The sequence below is a fragment of the Microcebus murinus genome, chromosome 14 (assembly GCF_040939455.1).
Source record: "Microcebus murinus isolate Inina chromosome 14, M.murinus_Inina_mat1.0, whole genome shotgun sequence".
Lineage (NCBI taxonomy): Eukaryota > Metazoa > Chordata > Mammalia > Primates > Cheirogaleidae > Microcebus > Microcebus murinus.
Window position 1 is genome coordinate 45,340,445 of NC_134117.1, and position 27,937 is coordinate 45,368,381.

Genomic DNA, 27,937 nt, shown 5'->3' on the forward strand with positions numbered 1-27,937 from the left:
ATGAATTTTTTTCTTCTCAAATACATTAATATTCTATGTAATTCCACAATTTTTGAAAATTTTATTGAAAGATACTAAATTAGAATTTTGGAATCCACAATGTTAAAAAAAATTTTAACATTAAACATGTTAATTTTAACATGTTTTCTACCAGGTTTAGAATAGGAAATTATATATCTATAATTTTCAATATTATAGCAAACAAATTGTCAAGCACAGCAAAGCAAAATGGATGGATACTTTGGTTATAGATATCCTTAGTGTGGTGGTTTCCTCAGTTGCTAGTTACTTGTAGGCTATAGCCATAGTGTACTGCATGTTAGGCAGATTTCCTGTCTCTTTCTTCAAACGCCTGCATCTTTCTTTGTCAACAACAGATGAGAAATATGTGTTTGAAATCCTTTCTCTTGCCTGAGCCCTGTGGTCTCCTTAACAGTGTGAATTATATTGGGATGTCCAGTTTAATCCCTGAGACAGTAGGTGGTGCCTTGGTTAAGAATCAGCCACGCCCTGTACAATTGAGTTAGTAAACACTGTGATGGGCAGTACAAGTTGTCCTCCCTGCCAGTAGGTGGCACTTGCAGGAAAGAGACAGCTGCAGTGCTGTTTTCTGGGACCCATGACCAGCTCTTGTCTATTAGGAAAAGTACTCAGATGCCCCAGGATGTGGGTGGGACTCTGGAGCTCCCGGATGGCTCCTTATTCTCCAAAACAACAGAGGTCAGTGGAGGAGTGAGGCTGGGCAGGGCTGGGTTATGTGAACCTGCCTTCAGGCTCCACAAAGGAAGATATGAGAGGTGTCTCCTCAGGAGTCAAGGGTCAGCTCCCAGGCCACTGTGGAAAGCCACCAGGAAGGGACTGAAGCAGTCCCACCACACCAGAGAGTTTGCCCATGGGGAAGGGGCAATGTGGGATTCACAGTCTTGCTGTCAGGAGAGCATTTTGTTCTTTTGCCTCTTCCCCTGCCCCACAGGTCTCCTTTCAGTGTCTGGCTCAAGCAGAATCCCATACTAGCTGAGGTCACCAATTGTTGTGATCTAAATCTTTGGTCACTATAGCCATATCAGCATTGGATGCATCCTAAATCTAGTAATTCCATGATTCTTGCAGACTCCTGGTGGTACTGCCTTGATGTACTTGTGTAAGATACAAGAGAATTCCCTGTATGACCAGGCAAATCCTCTCACTCTCTTTTCTCACTCCCTGTGCTGGGCAGCTGGAGTTGGGGAAGGAGTGACATGGGCCCTTCCTTGTGGCCACCAGAGCTAGGACTGCACCAGGTCATACCTGAAGCCCACCCAGTCTCACCCAAACACCATGGTGACTGCTGCCTGACTATCTCTGATGTTTATTCAAAGATAAAGGGCTCTTTAGTCAGCCGGTGGTGATTCCTGCCAGGATCAGTTCCTTCCCTTCAGGGCAGCATGTTTCCTTCTGACCAGGTTGGGTCTAGATATTTCTTGTAGGAACTAATGACCCAAATCAGGGGCTTCAGGAGTTTGCTTGGTACTCTATTTTACTGTGGTTGCACTGGTACCCAAGATACAAAACAAAGTCCTCTGAATTCTTCCCTTTCCTTTCCCCAGGTGGTAGAAGACTCTCCTTGAGCTGTACTGCCTGCAGTTTGGGGGATGAGGGGGTGACACAGGCACTGGCTTGGCCACTGCAGCTGGTGTCTCACTGGGGCACGTGCACCAGAAGCTCACTGCCTCTGAACCAGCACAGCTACATGAATTGCCCAAGAACTGCAGCCTTTGTGGCCTGACTGCCTTACAAATTTAGTCCAGGCCCCAGGCTGCTTTTGGTCAGCCAGTAGTGGGGCTAGCCAGAACTCAGGTTTGGAGGTGCAGGATTTCCCTCTTGCTGGGTTGATCTAAATTTTCATTCTGTGTGCACTAGCAGTATTCTATTCTGTACTGTGTTCTCCTGTGCCAGGTTGCCTTGAGTTTGAATGTAAAGCCCCACAATGGCTTCACTCTCCCTCCCCTGGGTATACAGATTCTCTCTCCACTTGGTGTGCTGGCGAGGCACTACTGTGGGACGGGGGAGGGGTGGTGTAGGCAATGTAAGATCATCTTTTCTGCCCTCTTCAGTGCCTCCAACCCTGAGGTAATGTTAAAACCAGCTAGTATGTTCTCTCACCTTATTTTTGGTTCTTCTGAAGGTGCTTATATATGTGAATAGTTGTTGAATTTAGTGTTTGTGTGGAGGGATGATTTCTGAAGGTTTCCATATGGTCATCTTGCTACACCTCCTCTAGACCAACAATTCTATTTTTAAAAAGACACTTGGACCCAAATTAAAGATTAGATGCAATCTAAATATCCATGACAAAAATAAATAGAAAAAAAGTGAATTAAAAATAAATGGACTAGATATATATCAAGGTAGATAGAGATCAAAAGTAATATTAAGTGGAAAAAGTAAATGGCAGAACAACTTGTTAAGGCAACGCCATTTCTGTAACAATCTTAAACCAAAATTGTACATCACCAGTTAGGATTGCGTTTGGCTGCCTTTAAAGAAATTTAAATGGAACAGAATATAACATGTGTAAATATGTTTTAGTCCACCGGTGCTGGAGGACTCAAAGATTTAATTTGGTAGGGGCTGAAACCTGCAATCAGGGTCCCTTCCATAAGGATCATGGCTTGTTCTACCCTCTGTCCAGCCATGCTTTCATCCTCAGGATTACATGACAGCTCCTGTGTCAGACATTGTGTCCATGCTCACATCCAAAGAGGGGTAAGGTAAAAGAATTGAGTGTAAATCCACCCACTCTTACCAGAAAAGAATGTTACTCCTGGAAGCTCCACATTTTAAATTTCTGCTTATAGCTTCTTGACCAACACTAGGTCATGTTCTTCCCTACCCACCACTCCACTCCTTAGTTAACAGCAAGAGAGTCTTGGGAGGAGGGTGACTAGAACTTACTGGGCCACAACTTCCTGAAGAAGACCAAGATGGAAGATAGGATAGAAGAAAGGAATGATGACAATTAGGTGTGTAGTTAGAATTGTCTGCCTCAAATATTACATATTGTTTAATGATAAGTAATAAAGTTATAAAAATGTGGACTGGGAGAATACATACCAAATTTATAAAAGCATGTGTCTCTTGGGAGGAAAGAGGAACACAATTAAGGAAGAGTAAAAAGATGATTTTCACTTAATTTCTATTATATTTCCATATTTATATGAAAAAAATCTGAAACGAATGTGATAAAATACTAGAGATTTTGAGCCTGCATGTTAGATGCATGCATCTTATACTCTGTACTTTCCTGTAATTTTTCAAAATTAAGGAAAAATATCTTTGAAGGCATTTTGTTACTCTTCAAAATTCTGGACCTGATATTCTTTCACCTTGAGAGAAAAAAAAGACATAAAAGCATCTGCCCAATTAAGGGAGAAAGGAGGACTGAGATAAAAATTCTAGGGAGCTACATTCCCACTGGCCACTAAACTAGACAATTCTTGGAAGTTCCAACTCCCAAATCCATATTGCATACAGAGTCTCCCAGGTGCATACTCTGAAACAATTAAACCAGGATTTAAGCAGAACCATGGGGAAAAAATTTTAAGTATTCATGATTCATCTTGTTCTCGCTGAAAGTCAGCATAAAAGCTTGAATGTACAATGTTTCCAAATAGCTGACTGTCCTAACATTTTCTTTCATAAGAGATAGGTCATGCAGTATACTCATACAAGAGGTGCTTTTATGTAAGACATTTTATCCCCCTCCCCACCATAAAAAAAAAAAAAGAAGTGTAATGAATTATTTTCCAAAGCTGATAGTTCGGGAGCATTCATTTTCATGAAAGTCAAAGTCACCCCCATGTAATAATGAATTCCTTTTGGATGCAATTCAGACTTTCCAAGGTTACCAATTCAGGTTTTACAGAAAGAATTATACCAGTCTGACAAGAGAGATCCATGAGAAGTTGAAGAACAAAAAGTTAAGGAAGAGAAAGACAGGATGAGGTGACAACCACCAGGACTGGGCATTTAATGAGTACTTAAGAACTTATTTTCATGTCAAAGAAAATATAGGCAAAATCAGTTTAGAATAGGTTTTAATTTATGCAAATGAAGAAGTTGAGGAAAGAAGAGAAAGGCAGACTTGCTGTTTTAGTGTCACTTTTACTTGCTGCAGACCCATATTCTTTGACCTAAAGTGCTTATATGCAAAGAGAAGAGCTGGGGAGAGAAAGGAAGGGAGAAGTCTGTGTCATGGGAACTGGTAAGGTCTTCTGTAATAGAATCTCACATATTCCCTGCCACTGTGTCTTTCTTTTATTCTCTTAATTGCCTTAGAAAATTCAGTGTGAGTTTCAGTGTGGGAAGGAGGAAAAATGAGTTTTATTTTTTCCAGTTCTATTAAATATAGAAGAGGAGACAATCAAAAGAAAATGCTCTGACAGAATTAATCCCAGTACCGCAGAAACAATGGCAATAGTTTTCTTTGAACAATGGTGCACACTGCAAACCTCTCTTTGGAAAGAAGCAGTCAAATTATTTTTCTCATTTTTGATGAGTGTTAGAATATTCCTGAGGATGTGAACTGTAGGGAACAAACCAGTTTAGGGCCCAAAGAAATGGTGGTAATTTAATCCCATTCTGATTATGCAGAGAGACGCAGTTGTCATTTCATGAAAGGTGGCTTTGGACCCACTTCCACAAACAGCAGAACAATTGTGCTGATCAAAGCTAAGTTTGGAAAATTTCACACCGATAGGAAAAGCAAGTCTATTTAGATTTTTAAGTTGATTTGTGCCCACTAATGATCGCTGATGGATCACAAACATTTCATAATGCATTCCTAGCTCAGGAGCTGAGTCTCTGGACATGAGCCTCTTGGACCCAAAGATGTAACCTTATACAAATCCCATGACCTCTCTGTGTTCCTATTTCTTCATTCGCTTTTGGGTTTTTGTGGGTTTTTTTCTTTTTGAACTTCCCTCTAGATTGGTTGTGAACACTGCGATAAAGATGTGAAAGTGTCATATAAACTCTAAAGTGTTGGGCAAATAAGATTAGTTCAAGGGTATTATAGATACTGTATGTCATTAGCAGAAATTAAAGAAGGTTAATTTTTTGTTTTGTCATATATTTTTGTTTTATGTACAGGTCACTTGGTCTTGAATTTGCCATTCATTAGATCACAACAGTGACGACCCTTCTCTCAACTTTCATTTCTTCACTTTCAAGGAGGTAAGGAGACCCGACATCCCTCCACACTCAAATGTTTCAGGAGTATGAGACTCAAAGTACAACTAAAGAGCTGAGCCTATCATGAGTAAAATCCTTGTGCAGGCAACATCTGAAAGGAAGTCAACAGCGTGACACTAAATGAAACAGCACTTTTGAGGGACTTAAAGCTAAAAAATAGAAGTTCTAACAGTCAGCGTTTGCTTTAGCTACTCTAAGAAGTTGGAGAAATGAGGTTTATATTTTTTTGGAATATTCTGACTGAAAAAAGAGGACTTTTATTAAGTTTTAGAAAAGCCATAAGACAAGGATGAATTCTCTGATAGCTGCTCAAATATTTCCTAAACGTTATCCCTTTCAAGGGACTGGAGTTTTGATGAATGTGGCTGTCATTTCCAGAGATGCCATGTACGGTATAATAAATGGATCAGTGCCTGGATGTTTAGTCTTCTATGGAAGAACACAGAGTGCAAAGATTCGAGGGTGAGCTTATTTTGGTTAGTGCTGATTTTACAATTGTGCAGGTAAGGTGTCCAATTTTAAAACTCAAATTACCAAGATGCTATAAAGATCACCAGTGATCAGGCTGTGAGGAGGCACGTGGGTGCAGCAGAAACAGAGATGTCTGCAAGTTCAATCAAGTCTGATTCAACAGTCTCTAAAGTAGAAACAACAGCGGATCCAGAAATACCAGCCATTGCCTCTCATGATGTTGACTCCCAAGCCAAAAAAAACCAGACTGAATGAACTTTCTTGTCATATTTGATTCAGCGGCACACAGCTTAATGGGCTGCTTCCCCAAAGAGAGAAGTGGTAGACATCTGCTCTTAAAAATGACTGACATGTTCCCCAAACTAGCATTTTTTTTCCCCTAAGGCTTTTACGCCATGTATCAATTAATATAATTTTAAACCTTTTGAAAAGTATTCAGAAAGAGTTAATGAAAGAGATTATACTTCTCAAGTATGGGCAGAGGATATCTTCCTTCTAAGATTGTTTTGCCGCCATTGAGATGGCTGGAATGTGATGGTCTCAAGTATTCTTCCTTTCAACCGATGATTCTGTAAAAATAAATCTCACTGCTCCCTCACATGTGACACTCGAGTATCTTCTGCCCTGGACATCTACCAGGAATACACTTTAGATTATTCTGAAGGTCTGTGCAATGCTTTTAAGTCTTCCCTGGGGCTTTCACATGAATGGTGCCTTACCACTTTGAGCACAGAAATATGGCTGAGTTCACACAGAAGCCCCTCCGGAAGAGCTGCATCCTTTGAAAAGAAGACAGCAGATCATAGCCCAAATGATTATAGGTCCAAGATGAGCTCTTGCAATGTTGGGGGGATCGTATGGTGGCCATCCCACAGTGATAAAGGACCATCAACCTACAAAAAAAAAATGTGTTTTCAGAAAACAAACAATTTTCATTTCTTTTAAACCAGCCCTCTAAGATCTACTTTGTTTTTGTATCCCTTCTCATATTTCAAAGTACATGGATGGGGGCTTCAGGTTCTACACAAAACTCACAGAGAACCAACACGAGCCCTTCACAGGTAAGAAGATAGGTGGTAGGGAGCGAAGTTTATGAAAGTTATAGCAGCATTTTTTTTAAAAGCCTACCAATATAAATTTCTTCAGAAGAAAGGGCAATGTCTTTTTCATTTGTGTATCCCTCTCATAGCTAGCAGTGGCTTGTATATGGTAATCATTAACAGATATTTGTTGATGCTATTGATAATTCATGGAGCAAAAATTTATTCCTCACGTACCATGAGAGTCTCTATGGTGCATAGAAAGATAAATAAAATCAGGTCCCAATTCCAGAGTGTACCACAGGGGCACCATTTGGTCCAGGCTTCAAATTCACAAAAGGCCCAAAACGTTCTTCATTTCTCCAAGTGAGGTGGTGTATACCTTCCTAGAGGTAAGACTGACAAGACTGAGAGCCAAAGTTGTTCAAAATACAAATTGAAATTAAGCTGCAATTTTTGCAACCCTTTTAATGTGTTTTAGCTTTAAAAAATAAACCAGTATATCACCTTATTTATATCTACCTATCATCTGTTTTTCTGTCTGTATTAAAAGATTCACAAAAGAATAACCTCTAAAGTGTTGATAATAAATTTTAGTAGGGTAGGAGTTCATATGATTTTTATCCCCTTTTTTATACTTTTCTGTATATTTGAAACCATTTAACACATATGACTTACATAATCAGAGAAAGCAACAAAACTACATTAATTAGGCAAACGATGTGCAGGATTCAGCAAATGAGTGAATGAGGGGAGTCAATCATGGATCACTCCTTGGTTTGAGCACAAATGATTGGACAGATGGTGGTTCTGCTAACAGAAACTGAGAGGTCAAAAGAGGGACAAATTGGGAGAGGAAATGTTTTGGATCCAGTTGTGGACATGTTGATTGGAAGTGCCAATGGAAATATGGAAGAGAAGCTTGGGAGGAAGCAGGCAATACCTTCTTAGTGGGTCACTGATGCGAATGGAGTCACAGAGAGATTAGTCCAAATAAACAAGATAGGACTTGTACATTTAGAGAGTGAAGGAGTGAACAGACGCGTGGACATAAAAGAAGGCAATGATGAGGAAATATGAGAACCAGGACGGTTCTCACAGCACCATAGGAGTGGATGGGGCCACAGAAAAAGGCGGAGTATCAGGAAGGGAAAGCCCTTGGTATTTAGCGATTATGTCTTTCTCTATGTTCACATGGAGGAGTAGGTAGGTGTTTTGTTCTCAAAGAAGCATTAACATTAGGACATTCTCAAGAAATGATAATAAATAAATATGAATATAGGAGGGCATACACAAATCTGTTATATGATTTTAGTTTTGTAAAAGAATTATAGGTATAAATAAGCACAGAAAATACAGTTCATTCAACAATAGTTTTTGAGCAGCTACTATGTGCTAGCCACTGGGCACACAGTGATGAAATAAAACAGATACCCTTGACCTTAATGTTTTCATTGTAAGTAAGATAGATAGCAAATAAATCACCATGTCAAGTATTTTATTTTTGCTCTTGTGGGTAGTAAGGCATCATTAAAGTGTTTTACATAGAAGAGACACATGATCAAATGTGCATTTTGGAACAGCCACCTCTGAATGCAAGTTTGGAAGATTATTATGGAGGATCAAGCCAGAAGGCTGGTAGACCACTTGGGAAATAATTGCAATACTGAGGAAAGAAATGATGCAAAACTAAATTAAGATAGTAGCACTTGCGATAGAGATGGTAAGATAAAGATTGAGAGGAAGTATAAGTAGCAAAAGTGACAGAATTTAGGGATTATGTAGAAAGGAAGTATAAGAAAGAAGAGGCAAGTGCCAAGGATTTGGCATGAGTACTTGAGTGGCTGGAGGTGCTGCTAGCCAACATTTGGAACATAGGAAAAGGAGTAGGATGGGGGTTGAATGTGGTAAGATATGTATTCTGTACATATTGAGTCTGTGATGCTTGCAGAATATACAGGGGCGAGGCATGCAAATCTAGGCATAGAGACCAGAAAAGAGGTTAGGGCTAGAGATACCAATAAAAACCACTAGTTATAGGAATTAGTTGAAACCAAGAGAGCTGATGAAATAATTATAGCATTTGACCCATCTGTTAACTGTCACTTGGGTCATATGGGAACCCTTGAATAATAGAGAAGAATATTCTTTGCCAGAAGGTAGAAACAACTCCCAAGATCCCAGAAACACAACCATCTGAATTCTCCAGCTATGCATTTGGCAGAAGCTGAACACCAGCACCCACAGAGAAAACATATTTTGTCTTGTAGATCCAATTTTCCTTGCCCCAAATTCTTAGTTTGGGTACAAAGACTATATGATATTTGACATATGGTTGGTTAAGGAATTTTTGCTTTCCTCAATAATTTGATCAGATTTGCACATGATCCATTTGATCACTTACCACAGTCAATTATAAATTTAGTAAATATTTTCAAAATCAAAAAGCTTACATACACAAATTAGATGGGCTGTGAACAGGGACTTGGAAACAGATGCACAGATTCTTTCTGAAGTTTTCTCTTTCAGGGTTCCTTCAGTTCACAATCTCTCCTGGGGAAATCAGCATGGCTGATTCAAAGTGAAATTCTTGTATGGTTTGTTCTGGTGGCTCCATAAATGTCAGGGAGTGTAGAAATGTCAGACTGGCAGCTGCAAAGTAGTCTCCATGGTACTCATCAAAAAAGACCCAGTCAATCTTTTTGGTCAGTTTGATTTTGCTGTGCTTTTATAGATCTATTCATTATTTCATTTCCCAAGTATTTGATGCTTCATAAGGCAAGCAGAATTTGACATGGTTGAAGCCCTTGATTTATCTAAAGCTTCTGGATATCATCCTTAGTTCTAATGGCACAGTCTTTGTTTTCTTGGGGGAAAATAAATGATGTGCATTTATACTTTATTTGCAAAATGACGTCAAAGCATCTGTACATGGCAGCAGGCTTATGTAAAGTTTACAAGTTGGTCAGATATCCTTTTTTTATAAATTACTTTTTAAATTATAAAAGTAATGCATCATTTTAAAAATCCAAGCTATAAAAAGCATAAAAATAAAAAAAGGAGAGGATGTCCATGATCATTAGAAACTTGAGCATCATTTCATGTTTATTCATTACTTGTAAAGATATAGATAACATTTACAAAAAGAGAGGCATACAAACTTGTTTTAAACCCCAACTTTTACCTAGAAAAATATCTAAGCAACTGTTCCTTCTCAACACTTAGGGAACTACTTCATTCTTTTCAAAAATGGCATCGTATTATATAGTATTAGAGGAATAATTTAATCATGACTCTATTGATGGACAGTATGTAGCTACTATAGAAAATACTGAACAGCTTAATACACACATTTTTGCACACATGTTATCTGTAGGATATGTTCTTAGAAGTTGAGTTGCTAGGTCAGATGATAAATGTATTTTTCTTATGGATATTGCCAAATTGTCTGCCAAAGGAGTTGTATCAATTTACACTCTCACTAGCCATGAATAAGAACACCTACTTCCTCTGATTCCCTGTAATACAACATTCTAAAAAACCTTCAGATCTTTGCCATCCCAGTAAATGAAAAATGGTTACCTTGTAGTTTAGTCTGCATTTGCAAAATGGTATTTCATTGTGGTTTGATTTGCATTTCTTCAACTATTCCTTTTGTAGTGACTCATACCCTTATGTCTTGTGCTCATGTTTCCAATGGGTTTTTACTTTTTTTCTTATTTGTAAGAGCTGTTTGTCCATTAAGAAAATGAATGCTTTGTTACATTTGTTGCAAACATATTTACCTAGTTTGTTGTTTAACTTTAGAATTCACTTATGGCATTTTTATGATGGTGCTAAAATCTTTAATTTCATGAGCTGAAATTTATGAAGCTTCTATGGTTTCTGGTTTTACATCTTTCTGAGAAATCATTCTCATCATGACATTATAAAAACAAAGTTTTCTATATTTATTCTTTATTTTAAATGTTCAATTATTTGATCCATCTGTAAATGTTTTGGACACAGGATTGAGGTAGGGATCCAATTTAATATTTTCCAAAGCCAGACCACTTATAATATTTTATTCATGCCCTGTGATTTATCATATATCAGAATCCCTTATATAGCTCAGTCTATTTGTTAACCTTATTCTTTTCACTTTTTTGACTGCTTATTTATGTGTCAGAACCAAATTCTCTTGGTTACTATAGCTGTACTATTTTCCAGGTATTCTTTCATGCTTATTTTATCATGAAATCTTTAGAATCAGCTTGTATAGTCACTAAAAATTAAAATCTTGATACCATTATGGAGATTGTGTCAAATTTATAGATCAATTTAGGGAAAATTGATACCATTTTAAAATTTCAAGCCCCCTTACCATTCTCCAATAGAAATATCTTCATATTTGTTGTATCATTCATTTATTGCCCTCAAAATAATTTGAAAGTTTTTTCACATAGATCTTATACATTTCTTAAGTTTATTCAAATGTGTTTTATGGTTTGAGTTCATACTGTAAAGAAAATCTCTTCTTCAAATACATGTTCTATGTGGTGCTACATATAGAAAAGCTATTGATTTTTGTGTGATTTCATATTTATGATAGTTTCTGAGGTTTTAATATGCTTTTCTTGGATGTTCAAGACTCAATCTTATATGAATAAATGATCATTTTGGTTCTTCCTTTCCAGTTTCTATATCTCATCTCTCTTGTCTGATTGCACACAGACACCTTTTTCCAGAGAAGTAAATAATAGTGATATATTTATGATATTTTTTGCTATTCAAAAATGTTAAACTTTTATGTAGGAAAATTTGCCAGTCTATTCTTTAGTAGCTTCTGGGTTTCATGTCTTGTTTCAGAAGATCTTTCCTATCCTCCAAATACTAAAGTCACATTCCATATTTTCTTCTAATATTTATAGTTTCCATTTTACATTTAGATCTGTAATCCATCTGGAATTTATTTCTATATATTGCATGAGATAAAAATCTAACTTTATTTTTTCCAGATGGATTGCAAAATTTCCCAACATCATTTGTAAATTTGGTCAGCCTTTCCTCACTGGTTTGAAATGCCACTTTAATCATATTCTAAATAGATTAGTTTTATTTTTTAAACTGGAGCTTAGAAACCATAAAGACAGTGAATTGCAGTAGAGAACAAAGACATGAAAAGCAGGCAAAAAAAAAAAAAGACATTAAGATAAAGTTGTGCACACATTATTTAATGTTTACAGTAAAATACAAAAGTCATTCATAGCAAAATAGTACAAATATACATACTTCAGAGAAAATAGTCTTGTATAGTTTTCTGGTAAGAAAGATTCAGAGGATGGATACCCATAAAATATAAGACTGTGGCAGTTAATTATTCAAACATTGTTTAGAGTTTCTTGCATCACATGGAAAGTTATTTGAAGCCTCAAAGCTATAAACATCCTCCAGCTGCCTGGTTTAACCTCAAATCAGATGCTTCTGAAACTGGATCAGAATGTCCACTAAGTAAAAAAGTAAAGTCTGAAATTAGAAAAGAAATTAACAATCTCCTTTTTTTCTTTTAATTTGAGACTGTTTGGCTTTTTCACTCGCATCTCTGAGTCTCTGCAGTGTATTTCAACATCTCTCTTTCTTGGCATTGGAGGAGCACTAAGGTAGATAGAGGCCTGGCTTTGGCAATTCTTTCTTTTAACAGGAGACTCAGTTAAGAGTCATGGAGATTAAATGCCAAAGATAGTAAGAGTCAATGTTCAACTCTGAAACCTGGGTGGAAATGCTAACGCTTGTCCACCTACAATGAATGCATGCCTTTCCGGAGCTTTGAAAAGTTTCTATTAAATGACAAGTTAGCAATTAATACTGCAATAGTAAATCCTGATATTTCTTGCCCATATCTTTATGGTTTTATGAGACCTAAACGGCTATGTGTAAGGGTACATTTGTGCAAGACTCTTCACTGGAAAGTTAGAAAGAATTGTTACTGGCTAATGCAAAATTTTATTTGTTAAGCTATTTATTACAGCTTCAATAAAAATTAAAAGAATAATCCACAGATAAGACAGCTTACTAATTTTACCATGTCAAGTCATGTCCTTTGAGGCTCATCCAGCAATGGCAAAGAAAACCCACAAAGGGGTCTTGAGGTGTGTTTCTGCACAGTATCATTAAAACATGTGTACTGTGTTTGTTCACCAGCAGATGATGTATTTTTAAGAAGAACATCTAATTAAGCTTTAATCAAGCAATTAAATAACAATAGCAATAACGACAACATCACCGACAACCACAAATAAGGCACTTTCTTTGGTGGTTGGGGAATTGGTCTTTGTGTGTCGGGGGCAAGGAGGGGCAGTGGAGAGGTATGGCTTCGTCACATTATACAGATCATGTGAGTTACTTATCTTATTGCAAATAAAATGTAAACAAGTCCTAGGATGTCAACATGTGGGAGGTAACTGATGTTCTAGCCACTTATAACAAACACTGAGTTGTTTTGAGACATTACCATGTATAGCAGTCTACACTAAAAACATACAGTTTAACTGAGTACATTTTTAACTTTTCATCCTGGGTCCTAGAGATGGATACAACCTGGGCTTAGAGCTTTTTAAAAATAAACTAAATGAATACAGATTTTTTTTTTCTGTACTATAAAAACATCCAGTCTAAGGGAGTGGGAGTATTGGCAGTTAGGTTAACAAATGCTGCCCTTAGCAGATTTTCCTGGAAAACCTTCCAGAGCATGTGTCTATTTTTGCCACCATTAATCGCCAAGACAGTCCTGGGTGCTCTTTGACTTCCTGACACTGTACATGAAGCTAGATTTTGGACAGACTTTTTATTTCTCAGGCCTTCAGAGGAGTGCTAATTACAAAATACTTTATTTAAACACTACAAACTCATTCATGAAGCCAAGCCAAATCTCAGATTTGAAAGTATTTAAAATTATCCTTGCAACAGCCGTACTACTTTATACTTTATCTATTTTTAGAGGCTCAATGTTTGTTTTCCTGGAAGAAAAAAAAAATTAAAACATAAAAAGTATGCCATGAGCAAATCTGCAATAATAAGCAGCACATACATGTTGGGGATGAAAATATTCAACACAAAGCAGTCTACATAAAAACAGATTTTGCTGAGACATTTTTATAAATAGCAGTTATTATTTTGCTTTCAATTGCTAAGCATTTTAAATAACATGCCCTCAAAGGTTGTCAAGTTCTTTACTTCATGTAAATATAATTTCTTGATCTTAACTTTCATAGAGTTATTATGGAAAATTATAAATGTATTCCATTAGTCTCATGCATCATTTTATAATCATTATATTGTTAAAATTAGAAGCACGAGGAAGAAAAGAAAGAAATAGAAACACATAACTGAATGGCACTGAAGAAGCCATTTATTGGAAAATATGCATTACTCTGTATAAAACCAGAATTTATCTATAAAACTTTGTATCAAATGTTTTAAATGGACATTATGTGACACAGAGATTTATAGATACAATTGCCCCAATTGGTTGTTGATAGATCGTACCCAATTAAGGGTACACTCTACCTTAAACGCCCCTTTGAATTCCTGAGCATACTGACATAGGAGGAATGATGCTTTGAACCCTAAAAGAACAGTTTTGTAACTGTCTGCCTTATGCAATTACTGCTATACACCCCAGCAAATTTTCACACTGCATCTTTTAAAGCAAAAACTCACTATAAAAGCTTCTGAATCACCTCCATCTGGAAAGCACAGAGGTATGTAAAGGAAAAATATAGCTATTTCAATACTGGGAGAATTAAGTCTTAATGCAGGAAAATAATGCGTATTATTCCCACCGTGTGGTGGCACAGTTCCGAGCCCCGTCACTCATCCCTGGCTGTTGGCCACGAGTGGGGCTGATGCTGTCCTCCGTCCGTCCCCGTGTTCCCTGAGACCAAAGGCCACCTCCAGTGGTGGCGGTTCAGAGGAGCGAGCTGCAGCTTTTTTCCCCGCGATTGCTGGCAGACACCAGAAACCATGGTAACACTTAACAGGGCCCGAAACACCTTTATTCCCTGTTTCAGAGCTTCCCTGCATCAGCCCACGTGATCCAACTTGGCAATGTAGAAAATGGTAACGTGGGGGTTCAGGAAAATACTGACGCACCCTGCAAATCATGCTCGGAGTGGAAATTGTGACTTTGCTAGCATTTTTCCCAGTATTTCCTGCCTTGCCACTAGTAGATATGTAACCGAAATGGCTTGCTGTGAATGTCATAGTACCCAAGCCAAAAGCAATAAAATTTCTGTAACAGCATATGCGCCATGACAGAAGACCACATCAGCCCAGAAAAATGATTTTCCTGGGAAGGGCTGCGCAGCAATGAATAGGGCTCTCTATGATACGGAAGCTGGGCAGAGATTTTTCCCTGCTTCCAGCCCACGGTGAGGTAATTTTAAAGGCACTTTTGCCTTCATTTGTTCTGCATTCACTGAATGTACATTTTTTGATGTCAGAGGGACACTGCAGAAAAGATCACACGGGATAGTCTGACAATGGAGCCAAAGTTCAAAGCTTCTCTATTTTCAGGTAGCAGCCACGGCAGTTTGCACTAAATCTTTCAGGGGCCATGTCACTCTAACCCTGCCCCGGAGCTTTTTTTCAAACGGTTGGAGACAAACAAATCACTTAGCCGTGGAACAGCTACAAAATCTGATGCCATCATGCGCAAGTTGTAAGTGAGAGCCCCTAATCAGAAGTTCCTCCCATTGGGTTGAAAAAGGAAAATTCCTTGGCTTTGGTCGAAAGATCAGCTTTTTTTTTTTTATGTTATTCTTTTGGAAATGATGATATGCCCAAGTCGGAAGAGCAGAAGGAAGAAGGCGACCCCGTCTGCAGGAAGAAGCAGGAAGTCCCAGGCAGCTGGCTGCACGAGGCTGGGCGTAAAAGAACTACGGGGCGGGGTGCGGGTCCCCGGAGGTGTCGTCAGAGGCCACAGGGGTGGCCCGCAGAGGAAGCGCCAGGCCCTCCTGGGGCTCGCTCCCCCAGTCTTGGGGGGACAGTCCCCGCTCGCAGGGCTGCCCCCCGCAACCGTGCTGTCCTCGGGGGCCACCTGCCGGGGGCTGGGAGGAGGCACGGGCGCCCAGGGCCAGCACCGCCAAGCGGTACAGCTGCAGCACCACCACGAGGAAGTTCTTGGCGGCAAAGAACACCAGCATCTGGTTTATCACTTTGAAGTGGGCCATCAGGATGAGGCGCACGACCAGGAAGGGGCCGTCTTGGATGAAGACGCTGATGCCGATGTTCCACAGATCGGCGCTGTACCTGCAGAAGAACAGGCCGAGGAACCCTCTCGCTGTCACAGACACGGGGCACGCCACGCTCTGCACTGAAAACCCAAGACAGGCAAGTTACCATCCCTCTCCGGAGTGCGGGCATGTCATGTCAGACGGAATGACAAGCGGGGACAAGTCACTCACAACGGGGGGCTGTGCTAGTGCACGCTCGGAAATGACGCCAGAGTCTAGTTTTGGGTGGAACAAATGACACAGCACCTTGCCACGTGCTTTCCATGCAGGTAAAAAAAAATTCAGATCGGCCGGTGTGCGGTGGCTCACACCTGTCATCGTAGCTAGCACTCTGGGAGGCCGAGGCGGGCAGATCGCTCAAAGTCAGGAGTTAGAGACTAGCCTGAGCAAGAGCGAGACCCCTGTCTCTACTAAAAACAGAAAGAAATTAATTGGCCAACTAAAAATATATAGAAAAAAAAAATTAGCCAGGCATGGTGGCGCATGCCTGTAGTCCCAGCTACTCGGGAGGCTGAGGCACTGCTTGCGGATTGCTTGAGCCCAGGAGTCTGAGGTTGCTGTGAACGAGGCTGACCCCACGGCACTCTAATCTGGGCAACAGAGTGAGACTCTGTCTGAAAAAAAAAAAAAAATTCAGATCATCTCGTCATCACTCTGGGGAAAGCACAAGTAAAGAGACTACAGAGAATAAAGAGTAGTGTTCTTGGGGCCTGCGGTGTGTGGGTGGCACAGTAGTGTGCTCCACGCCTCAAGGCAGGCTTGGCCCCAGCTCTGGCTGTTGTCATTTCTAGCAGTGAGATGCTGGCCATGTCACTTAAGCTCCTGGACCTCAGTTTCTTCCTTTGAAAACTGGGATAACAATGACATCTGCGAGGACAGAGGCCTATTCATGGCCACGTTTTGTTTCTTTTCTTTTCTTTTTTATTTATTTATTAATTTATTTTGAGATAGAGTCTCACTTTGTTGCCCAGGCTAGAGTGAGTGCCGTGGCATCAGCCTAGCTCACAGCAACCTCGATCTCCTGGGCTCAAGCAATCCTTCTGCCTCAGCCTCCCAACTAGCTGGGACTACAGGCATGCGCCACCATGCCTGGCTAATTTTTTCTATGTATATATGAGTTAGCCAATTACTTTCTTTCTATTTTATAGTAGAAATGGGGTCTTGCTCTTGCTCAGGCTGGTTTCAAACTCCTGATCTGGAGCAATCTGTCTGCCTCGGCCTCCCAGAGTACTAGGATTATAGGCGTGAGCCACTGCGCCCAGCCTCGTTTTGTTTCTATTAGAGTAAAAACCCTGCCTTCCTCTCACTGTCTCCCATCGTCTCTCCCTTAGGATCTGAATGATGTGCTTGACTGTAAGTTTGGGAGTTGGAGCAAAGTGCACATGGCCCAGATCATTCTAGATCCTCACTTTAGGATCCACCTACTTACTGGTTGACTCAGTGATAGTGGTAAATTGTGCTGTGAAAATTCAAGTACTTATTCAAATGCAAACCTAATTTATGTTAAACATATTTTTCTAATGATGGTGGGTGGGGGGAAGCCCAAATAAATGCCATTGTTATTTTATTTTGTCCTAATTCCTTATGCTTTTGTTTCACAGTTTACAAGAAAGACTGGATGTAATTACTGATTTTCCAGCAGAACAAAAAGAGGTCCAATCAACAGATGAACCTTTTGTTTTAATTTCTAAAATGTAAATTTAATTCAGGGTCAAGGGCAGAAAATAATCCTTTTATAATAATGAAGCTTTCCATTTGGAGTTTTCAAACAAAGAGTGCCTTCGTCTACTGGAGCCTGCGGAATATGATGAAGCTGCTTTGATATGGATGAACATAATGTACTGTTTGTTGGAAAATACAATAGTGATTTAGTCAGAAGTAACATTTGGTCTTTGTTTTTCAAACAGCTGCATAACATTATCACCCCTGAAAGTTTACAAAATTTCTTTCTTAAATAAAAATTGTCTTAGCAAGGCTATAAACCACAAGATAGGGGAGGGGGAGGATCAGAGAGTGAATGACAAAAGAAAAGCTAATGTAAGATCAATAATAGCCTTTCCTGAGAAGCTAAGTCAGGAGATGGCTCCCAAAGGACTTCCTAAGGGTATTATTACTCAACATCTAACGAGATGGCACCTAACATCCCATCAGTAGACTGCAGCTGAGCAAAGAGCACAGTGTACCCTCAAGGGCACACTATGACAAAATTTGTGTGTGCATGCTATTAACATACATTTGTTTGTAATTATTAATCAGCAATTAGGCTTCAGATATTTCAAAGAAGCCACAGCAACCCTTTCTGTTTATTCTGGTGACAATTTTCTTTCAGAAAGTGGATGTTAAGGTCTAACATGGCCTCTGATCTTGGAACCTATCAAAGGGAGCCAAAAAAGATACAGAAAAAAGTTAAATATTTCTGTCCTATGGATTAATTCTTATCCCGAGGCCATCAAGTAGGATGCTATTTAAAAAAAAAAAGTGAGATTAAGAAAAATGTAATTATTAATGTCTAGAATTTCTGCAGGGTAAAGTGTCATCCAAGAGAATTCCCAAATCAAAATTGTAGGGTTCCAAGAAATTATGGGATGACTCCAGATCAACACTGTCCAATTGAACTTTCTGTGATGGTAAAAAAGTTTAATATCTCTGCTGTCTAATATATTAATAGTAGCCATCATGCTGGACGCAGTTGTTCACGCTTGTAACACTCTGGGAGTCCTAGGCGGGAGGATCATTTGAGCTCAGGAGTTCAAGATCAGCCTGAGCAAGAGTGAGACCCCATCTTTACTCAAAATAGAAAGAAATTAGCTGGACAGCTAAAAATATATAGACAAAATTAGCCAGGCATGGTGGCACATGCCTGTAATCCCAGACACTTGGGAGGCTGAGGCAGAAGGATTGTTGAATCCATGAGTTTGAGGTTGCTGTGAGCTAGGCTGATGCCATGGCACTCTAGCCTGGGCAACAGAGTGAGACTCTGTCTCAAAAATAAATAAATAAAATAAAATAAAAGCCAGTGTGCTGATTGGTACTTGAAATGTGGCTAGCGTGACTAAGGAATTGAACTTTTAATGTTATTCAATTTTAATTGATTTTAACTTAAAGTGTCACATGTGGTTGAGGGGTACCATGCTGGACAATGCAACTCTAAATCATCACTAGTATAAAATTCCTCAGAAACAGTTTACTTCTGGCAAAATATTAGGAGTTTATATGACTTTGTTGAAGTTAAGACCAATGGGATTCCAAGAGCCATCACTGAGGGAGATTTTAATTTTTAATTTTTAATGTTTACTCCCCAAATTACTCTTTCTCTGAGGTTCATGATTCTGACAAAGAAATGAAAATGACCCCTTACAAATATTAAGAGATTAACACTCATAGGCCAGCAACTTGCTAAACACTTTACAAATTATATCTTATTGAGTCATCACAAGAACCTTCAGCCCTGGCAACTGTGATTATCATCCCCATTTTGTGGACGGAAAAACTGAGGCACAGATGTACTATCTGATTTGCAGGAGGTTTTACAAATCATAACTGATAGAACCACCATCTGAAGTGAAGAAAAAGCTGTGCGATTATCCACACAACTATCTTAAGCTCACAGTGTACCAGAGTGGATCCACTCGGGGCTTCCTAAGTTTCAGTCTACTTCCCTTCTAAGTTGAACTAGAACTAACACTGGGATATTGAGAAACAATAATCCTCGTGATTTCCTCCTTTAGCTTTAGTACAGTTTATAATCAAGAGTGGTAATTTTCTGTTTCTTTGCACAAACATCAAGACACTTACCCGCCAGGTCAAGTGGAAACTGCAGCATGCTCCAAGTCCATATAATAAGGATGGCATAGACTAGTGCAGGGCTATTCCTAGAATACAGATTAAAACTTTAAATTAGTAATAAAAAGGATGATCAAATGCATCAGAGAGAAATCTTCCCAGTCCATATTTGAATATATGCCTAATAAACCTCTTGGGGGTTGCCAAAATATCTTGGTGATAAAATAAATCCATGAAAAAAAATTCATGCATGATCATAAAGGAACAATAAAGAAGATTTGAAAAATAAATAATCTGAGGCTCAACATATACAAGAATTATACAAAGCCTCTTGGTACCATATTGCTGTATTTAGCTTTAAAATCATAGTAACATATGGCAGAGACATGCTTGGAAAAAAAGTTAGAGATTGATGGATATTGAGATAGGTAAACATGGATACATGATAGATATATATAAATATTCAGAGGGCTGATTTCAAGAAATTTCAGGGAGAAAAACTAATAATTATTCTAAGATTCCAGGGATCTACTTGAAAAACATGAAAATACATCTCAAAAGAGCTAAATGGTACTCAAAAATTAAGAGCTCAACATGTAAAAGGATACTGTACTTAGGTGGAAAAAATAGTGAGGAGATAAATCTAAACAAAGATATTTACACAAGAAAATAGGATGTAAAGTTAGGAATATGTGTTAATTAAACGCTATATATATGCTAAGTGCCTAGAACAGTACCTGACAAATAATAGGCATTCAACATGTATTTGTGGAAAGAATGATAGAATACACAAAAGAAGGGCACGTTCTTGGGCAAATATACAAATGTTACAGACCTAGGAAAATGGCCATGAAAATTAAAGTCAGAAAGAATAGAGGTTACAGAAATGCAAAGATATTAAAGAAAGTTACATTTATTTTTAGCAAAAATACAAAGGAAGTTATCAATTTGAGCTCAGTGGCATAATAACAGATTTTGTTTCCATCTTCAGTCAAGAGGGATTTTCAGATTGAAGAGGGCTGGAAAAGCATCAGGGAAGGGTAATTGAAACCAAACTAAATGAGGTGATTGTAAGGGATATCTATAAATGCTTCAAGTGTTGAAGCTCTCAAAAATTAAATCTCAAAACTCAGAATTTGTAAATGAGATTTCTAAGCCATCATTATCTGTCTTGGCGGTTAATGGTGGAGACCAGGTTGGTGGCAGAAAAAGTCTCAACTTTCAAAACGAAGCAGAAATATCTCAAAGTACAAAAGCCACATTTACTATTAATCCCGAGTTACATTATGTAAGTGATTTTTAAAAAGATTTCTGATAGCCCTTGTAGAAGACAGTAATTAGAATCAGCACAGGTTCTCTGAGAACAATTGCACTCAACTAAGATTATTCCCTCTTTTTTTTTTTTTAATAGAGTTAGGATTATGAAGCAGGTAATGCTATAGAAACTGATAATAGACATTTGGATTTAAACAAGGCTTCTGAAAAAATCTCTCATATTGTCCTTGGTAACAAAATTAAGAAATGTTCTGGGTGTGAGTGCTGTTAGATGGATTCCTAACTGTGTAGATGACCCCCTGGGAGCTCTCCAAGGGGCTGCTGCAGGCTGAGCCTTTGAATCTGTTCTACTTCACATTTCAGCGATGATGACTTGGTTGATGACACTGATGGGCGGCTTCTCTCATGCACATAGGACACGGAGCTTGGATAGAAAACCAGTACCCCGGAAGACACAATCAGGATTCAGAAGGATGTAACTGAATGCCCTAGATTAGGAGTAGAATAGGATAGAAGAGATAGCATTTCACATCAGCAGCTATAAAAAAGGCTCAAGGATTTTCCCTTACTATTATCTAATTATGAGTCCACAGTGTGACATGATTTATGATTTAGCAAAATAAAATGCAATCATAGGTTGCTTCAGAAGAAATACAAAGTCTAGAATTTTAAGAAGAAATGCCTTAGGAACGCAGACCATAACTTTCCCCTCTACAAGGTCAATGTCTATACAGAGTAGAGCTTCAATAAGTGTCTGATTTTTTAAATAATGTTTCTGATCTCATTCTTACATGCTAGGAAGTTTTCCAAATGCTTAAATCTATGATCACACTTAATCTCATACCAACAACAAAGTAGGCATAATTATTATCCCCATTTTACCAATGAGGCAACTGAGGCATAGAGAGTTTAGGAAATGTACCCAAAGTAATGTGGTTATAAGTGTTGAGAGCAGAAATCAAACCTAGATAGCTGATTTCAGCATCTACCCTTTCAACCATTACACTATACTATTTCCATGAATGAAATGGAAAGTGTTAGCTCTGCTCTATTCTACAATGTTCAAAACATACCTGAAATACTATGTTTGGTGCTTCATGTTTTAGGAGGAACTTTTATGAAGTTACTTGCATCAAAGGGGAAAGCTAGGATGGTAAGGGAACTCAGAGCCGTGTTACATGTGGGATAGTTCAAGAAACTGAAAACTAGAGAAAATTCCTTAAAAGCTTTATTTCAGATGTTTCAAGGGCTATAATGTGGAAAAGGAATTAAACTTATTTCTTGTGACTTTAGAAAGCCAATTCAGGCTCAGAGGATTTTAGTTGCACCTCTAAGAATCCAGATTTTATCACAATAGAGGAAAGTGCTAATAACATTACCTCAAACTAGAATAAGTTGCCACTTGGGTTAATATATTTTCTACTAGTGCAATTTTTCAAATAGAACTGACAGAGGAACGTGTTGAAGATATTTTGGAGAGGATTTTTCAAAAATAGATACAAAATAAATTTTTCATAAGATGGTCACTTTTGAAGTTTCCTCTAATCCCAAACTTCAATAATTCTACCAAAACCTCAGGTGCAATTTGTCTGTAAGGCGGTAGAAAGAAAAGTATGGGCTCTGGTGCCAAGTGACCTGGAGTTTAAATACTAGCTCCAAGCCTTGCTAATGAGATAGGATGTGAAACTCTAATCTCAGATTGATCACTTGCTAGTTATATGAATATGAACAAGTAATTTAACATTTATATACTTTAATTTACCCATTTACATTATAAGCATGACAAAAGCTACTAGACTTTTTAAGAACGACATTATTTAATTATGTTAAGCATTTAAAGCTATTAGAAGAGTATCTGACACAGACTGTTATGGTAGATCACTACAATTTACTTATTTTTATATTACATGCAATTTTGAGACTTTTAAAATTTCTTTTGCCTGATATTCTTTGTTTATAAAATAGTGATAATGATAATATCTACCTTATCGTATTAATGTAAAGACTAACTTATTAAACTACAGGTCTTAACAGACTTATTGGCACACAGCAAATGACAAATAGTAACAGGCAAATATGAATTTTTAGATCAGGCCGTAAAAATACTCAGGAAGGTGAAATGGTGGAATATGAATAAATCACTGAGTTTAAATCACAAACGCTCAAGCTCTGCCAAGGAATTTTGGGGTGGATTTATCTATCACTGTCCCTTATATGTGATATGCCTTCACAAATGTCAACTGAGAAGCATGTAAGCAGATGTGATGGACTTGATTCACAAAGAGACAAAAGATCTTGAGAAGTAAAATTATTGATGTGATTATCACTGTCCTGCTTGAAAAACTGGGAGGATAAAAGACTGGCATTTGGCAAATCAGCACACTCAATCTGGTAGGTGAAAATTAGAAATAAAAAGTCATATTTGCCAATCCACTTAACTATTTCTTTTTGGAAGTATAAATATTCCTGTAGACAAGAGGAAATCAGGGGATAGAAATCATCCAGCTTTAAAAAAATAATTGACAAACACCTTCAGAGAAGGAAAAATAATGACAGAGAGAGGGAGAAGGAGAGGAAGAAAGTAAACAAAGTGTTAACCTCTCCTGGAAGAGATGTTTCACCAAGATAAACAAAGAAAAATGAAGAGAAAACACAAAATGTAAACATACGAAGATTCTCCTTTGTGGGGTCAAATACTCACAGTAAAATATCAGTAATGCTAGGAAAACAGATTTCTTCTTAACAAATGATTTATGTTCAACAACAAGACTACATAGAGTGGTCTCCAAATGTGTAAAATGTCCAGTGAACTCTTCTTAGTAATGATGCTGAAATTCTGAATTGTGAAGATGTTGGAGGCTGGCTGTAACCAAATGAAAAAGTCGACAAATACTCTCCCCAACAGACATGTATAGTATTGGAAAAATTGTCAATATTCACCATCCAGGGCTCTGGAAATCAACCAAAGGCAAACAACAAGCTGAGTAACATTTATTAATGAAAAACTGGCAGAAATTCAGGAAATCTACAGCATTCCCTCCTATGGATATTCCTATATCCCCAGTTTGGCTATGTTGAAAAATTGCACTGTTAAACAGGTAAGGAAGAATTTATTCTAGACTATTGCAATAGGGAAGAGACTAAACTCTCCTGAAGCAAAAGATGGGAAAGTTTTTAACACTGGAGTGAGCTAGTGGAAAATCCTGGAGAAGGTTAGGGTGGAGGTTGCTCAATGTGATTATGCTATTTGTGTTTGCTAATTGGCACTTATCAAATTAGGACCCTACTGTCCCACAGAGACTGGGATATTGGGGTTCTATCTTTCTTTGTGATTACATTCTAAGGAGATGCCTCCCAGGTCCTTGAGAAAGATATTGTTGGGTTGTAAACTGGAAAGGACTGGGAAAAGATTTACATCTCAAAGAGGTAGAGAAAGAATTTATAATATCAAGTTTTCTAAAATAAATGCTCTAAGAAAAGAGAAGTCGGGGACCTGAAGTCAGGAAAAACCCTGGCTAAAGTTTACTCACGTTCTGAAAATACGAAGGCCATTTTGATCCATCAAAGTGATTTTAACAGAGAAGGCTTGGCAATGAACACCACAGGCTCCTTGTGGCCAGAGTGTACTGATTTGATTTGGAATTGAACATGAAAACTCATACTCAGAGGTGTGGTCAATAAAAGTAACAAACTTAGTTGGAATTTAATCAGAAAATCCACTCTGAAATTGCAACCCCAGTTGAAATGAGTGATGAATTAACTCTAAATTTAATGAAGAAATTCTGAAAGTGACAGAGCTATCAATGGGCTAGAGTTCTCGTGTATGCTTGGCTGACTGAGAAATTGCAGGCATGTGCAGGGAAGACCCAAGAGGACACAGTGGAATTAAAGGCTGAGGTAGACGTGAAAACTTCCTGAACCTTAAACATGCTACCCAATCCATACACAGATCATCAGAATGTAGAATTCATAGGGCTCAAAGTGTTTGATCACAATCTCTGCCCAAATCATTGGCTGACCTCAACTATGTAGTTAAAGGTATGGATGCTAAGATGTCAAGCTAAGAATAAAACTAAGAATTAAAAAACAAAAACCAAAAAACTGAGATACCCATGGCTACAATCCAAGGAGAGGTAGATCCTTCGGATTAAGAAAACAAAGCAACAAAAGAAGCAGCCTGAAGTGGTGAGGGGGCAAAACCTAAGGATAATATATTGTCACAGTATTTTACCCAAAAATGTTCAGTTTTCAACAAAGTAAGTATGTGACATGCAAAAAACAGAAGTGTGTGACCTATAATCAAGGGGGAAAACAGTCAAAAGAAACTGGCCTTAATGGGGCCCAGATATTTGATTTAGCAAAAAAAGAAATCAAAGCAACTATTATAAATATGTTCAAAGAATTAAAGAAAACTAAATTTCAGAAATTAAAGAAAAATGTGATGACAATGACTCAACAAATAATATAAATAAAGATACAGAAACTATAAGAAGAATTAAATAGAAATGCTAGAGTTGAAAATATGAGTACTGAAATAAAAAATTTATTAGAGGCACTCTATAGTTTGACTCTACATCTAGATTTGAGACAGCATAAAAAAGACCCCATGATCTTGAAGATAAATTCATAAAAATTATCTAATCTGAAGGACAGAGAGTAAAAAAGATTGAAAAAAAATCAACAGAGCTTCAGAGACCTATGGAACACAATTAAGCAAACATATTTTTAATAGGAGAAGAAGAAAGACAGAACAAATAGGAGAAATATTTAAAGAAATAATAGCTGAAAATTTTGAGAAAAATTCTGGAGCTTTCTTAAAAAGTTAACATAAAACCAGCCATTCTACTTCTAGGGATCTACTGAAGAGAAATGAAAACATAGCCTGCCAAAAGTTTGTAAGTGAATGTTCATAAGCAGCATCATTATTAATAGCAAAAATAGGAAACAATACACACATACGTCTACTACTGAATGAATAAACAAAATGCGTTATATGCATTCAGTGGAATACTACTTAGCAATTATTAATAAAAAGGAATGAAACACAAAACAACATGGATGAACCCCAGAAACATTATGCTAAGTAAAAAAAAGGCAGACACAATGGACAACCTATTTTATAATTCCATTCCCATGAAATTTCTAGAAAAGGACAATCTACAGAGAAAAAGAGTGTGCCTCCAGAAAGTAGTATAGAGATACCGGTAAGAACTAAAAGTAGAACTACCATTTGATCCAGCAATCCCACTACTTGGTATCTACCCAAAGGAAAAAAAGACATTCTATAAAAAAAAGACATCTGCACTCAATTGCTAAGATGTGGAACCAACCTAAGTGTTCATCAATACATGAATGGATTAATAAAATGTGGTATATGTATACCATGGAGTACTACTCAGCCATAAAAAAATGATTAACTACCTATTGTATTATCCTGGATGAAGCTGGAGCCCATTCTTCTAAGTGAAGTATCACAAGAGTGGGAAAACAAGCACCACATGTACTCACCATTAAATTGGTACTAATCGATCAACACTTATGTGCACATATAGGAAGGAACATTCATAGGGTTTTGGGCAGATGGGAGGGCGGAGGAAGGGATGGGTAAATTTGCACCTTATGGGTGCAGTGCATGCTGTCAGGAGGATGGGCACACTTGTAGCTCTGACTCCAGTGGTGCAAAAGCAATTTATGTAACCAAAGTGTTTGTACTCCCATAATACTCTGAAATAAAAATACTAATAATAAATAAATGAAATTAAAAAAAATAAAAGATTAGAAAATTTAAGCGATGCCATTTAAAAAAAGAGTGTATCAATGGTTGCATAGGGCTGTTGGTGGGAGTGAAGCTTGACTGCAAAGAGCCACAAGGAATCTTTCTGGAGTGATGGGAATGTTCTAAATCTGGATTGTGGTCATGGAAGAACAAGTCTGTAATTTACTAAATATCATTGAACTGTAGAATTATGATAGTTAAATTTTTGATATTTAAAATATAACTTTGTATAGCTGTTAAAAAAATTGCAGAATCATAGGATTTAAAAGCCTATAAAAATTCCTAAGATGTAGGCAGATGAACTTCAATGTGGCCCAAAGGAAAATAATTTATTTAAATTAAAAAAAAAAAAACAGGAATTGACATACTAGCCAGAATATAGGAAAGAGATGTAGATATCATCATGTCAGCAGCTATCCCAACAAATATAAATCTAGTGATGTGGACATCATGTAGGCTTTCTCTCAGGTAAATCTATCAGCCCAAATATGGAATAAAATACAAGAGAAAGTAAAATGCCATAATAATAGGCAATGCTGAGTAGGCTACAATGACGTGATCTGCAGTTACACATAAGTATCTTTTAATTATATATTAAGTTTATTCTTCATGATTGTCCTTTTGAGCCCAAAAGGTGAGACCTGAGACAGGAAATCAGAACTTAGAAGATGACATTCAGGAGAGAGAAAAACTCTATATTCATTCTGGGCCTTGCCTTTGTGGGGAAGGGAAGGTATTTGAGTAGTGGAGACACAGAGGAATGGAATAGGGGTTATAGAAAGCCACTGACACAATGAAACAATATTAAAAATAAAAATGGCTTCAATCTGAGCTAGTGAAAACTGAAAAGAATTTTTTAAGACATCAACCGTATAAACTATGACATAGCTTATTTGGCCCCATTAAACATCAGCTTTCTTGAGATACAGTATAAGTTTAACATTAAAAAATATATATATTTATGAAGCATCCAGATTAATTTGTAGGTTATAGAAGAAACTGGAGATATTTAAGGTGTCTTGAAACATCAGGTGCTTCCAAAATTCTTGCTGAACTGAAATTGTCTTGATTGGGACAGGACTATGTCC

At 37.7% G+C, this 27,937-nt stretch overlaps 1 protein-coding gene across 1 annotated transcript in view; it reads right to left on the minus strand.

Annotated features, from left to right (window-relative positions):
- Positions 1–11,948: 11,948 nt before the first annotated feature.
- TMEM26 (transmembrane protein 26) overlaps positions 11,949–27,937 on the minus strand; it is a 41,953-nt gene continuing 25,964 nt past the window's right edge. Inside the window, exons 5-6 of the mRNA XM_012762754.3 lie at positions 19,811–19,887; positions 11,949–16,095 (exon numbers count right to left, since the gene is read on the minus strand). Coding sequence (XP_012618208.1) covers positions 15,659–16,095; positions 19,811–19,887 — 514 coding nt within the window. The 3' untranslated portion in view covers positions 11,949–15,658. The remainder of the gene's footprint in view (positions 16,096–19,810; positions 19,888–27,937) is intronic.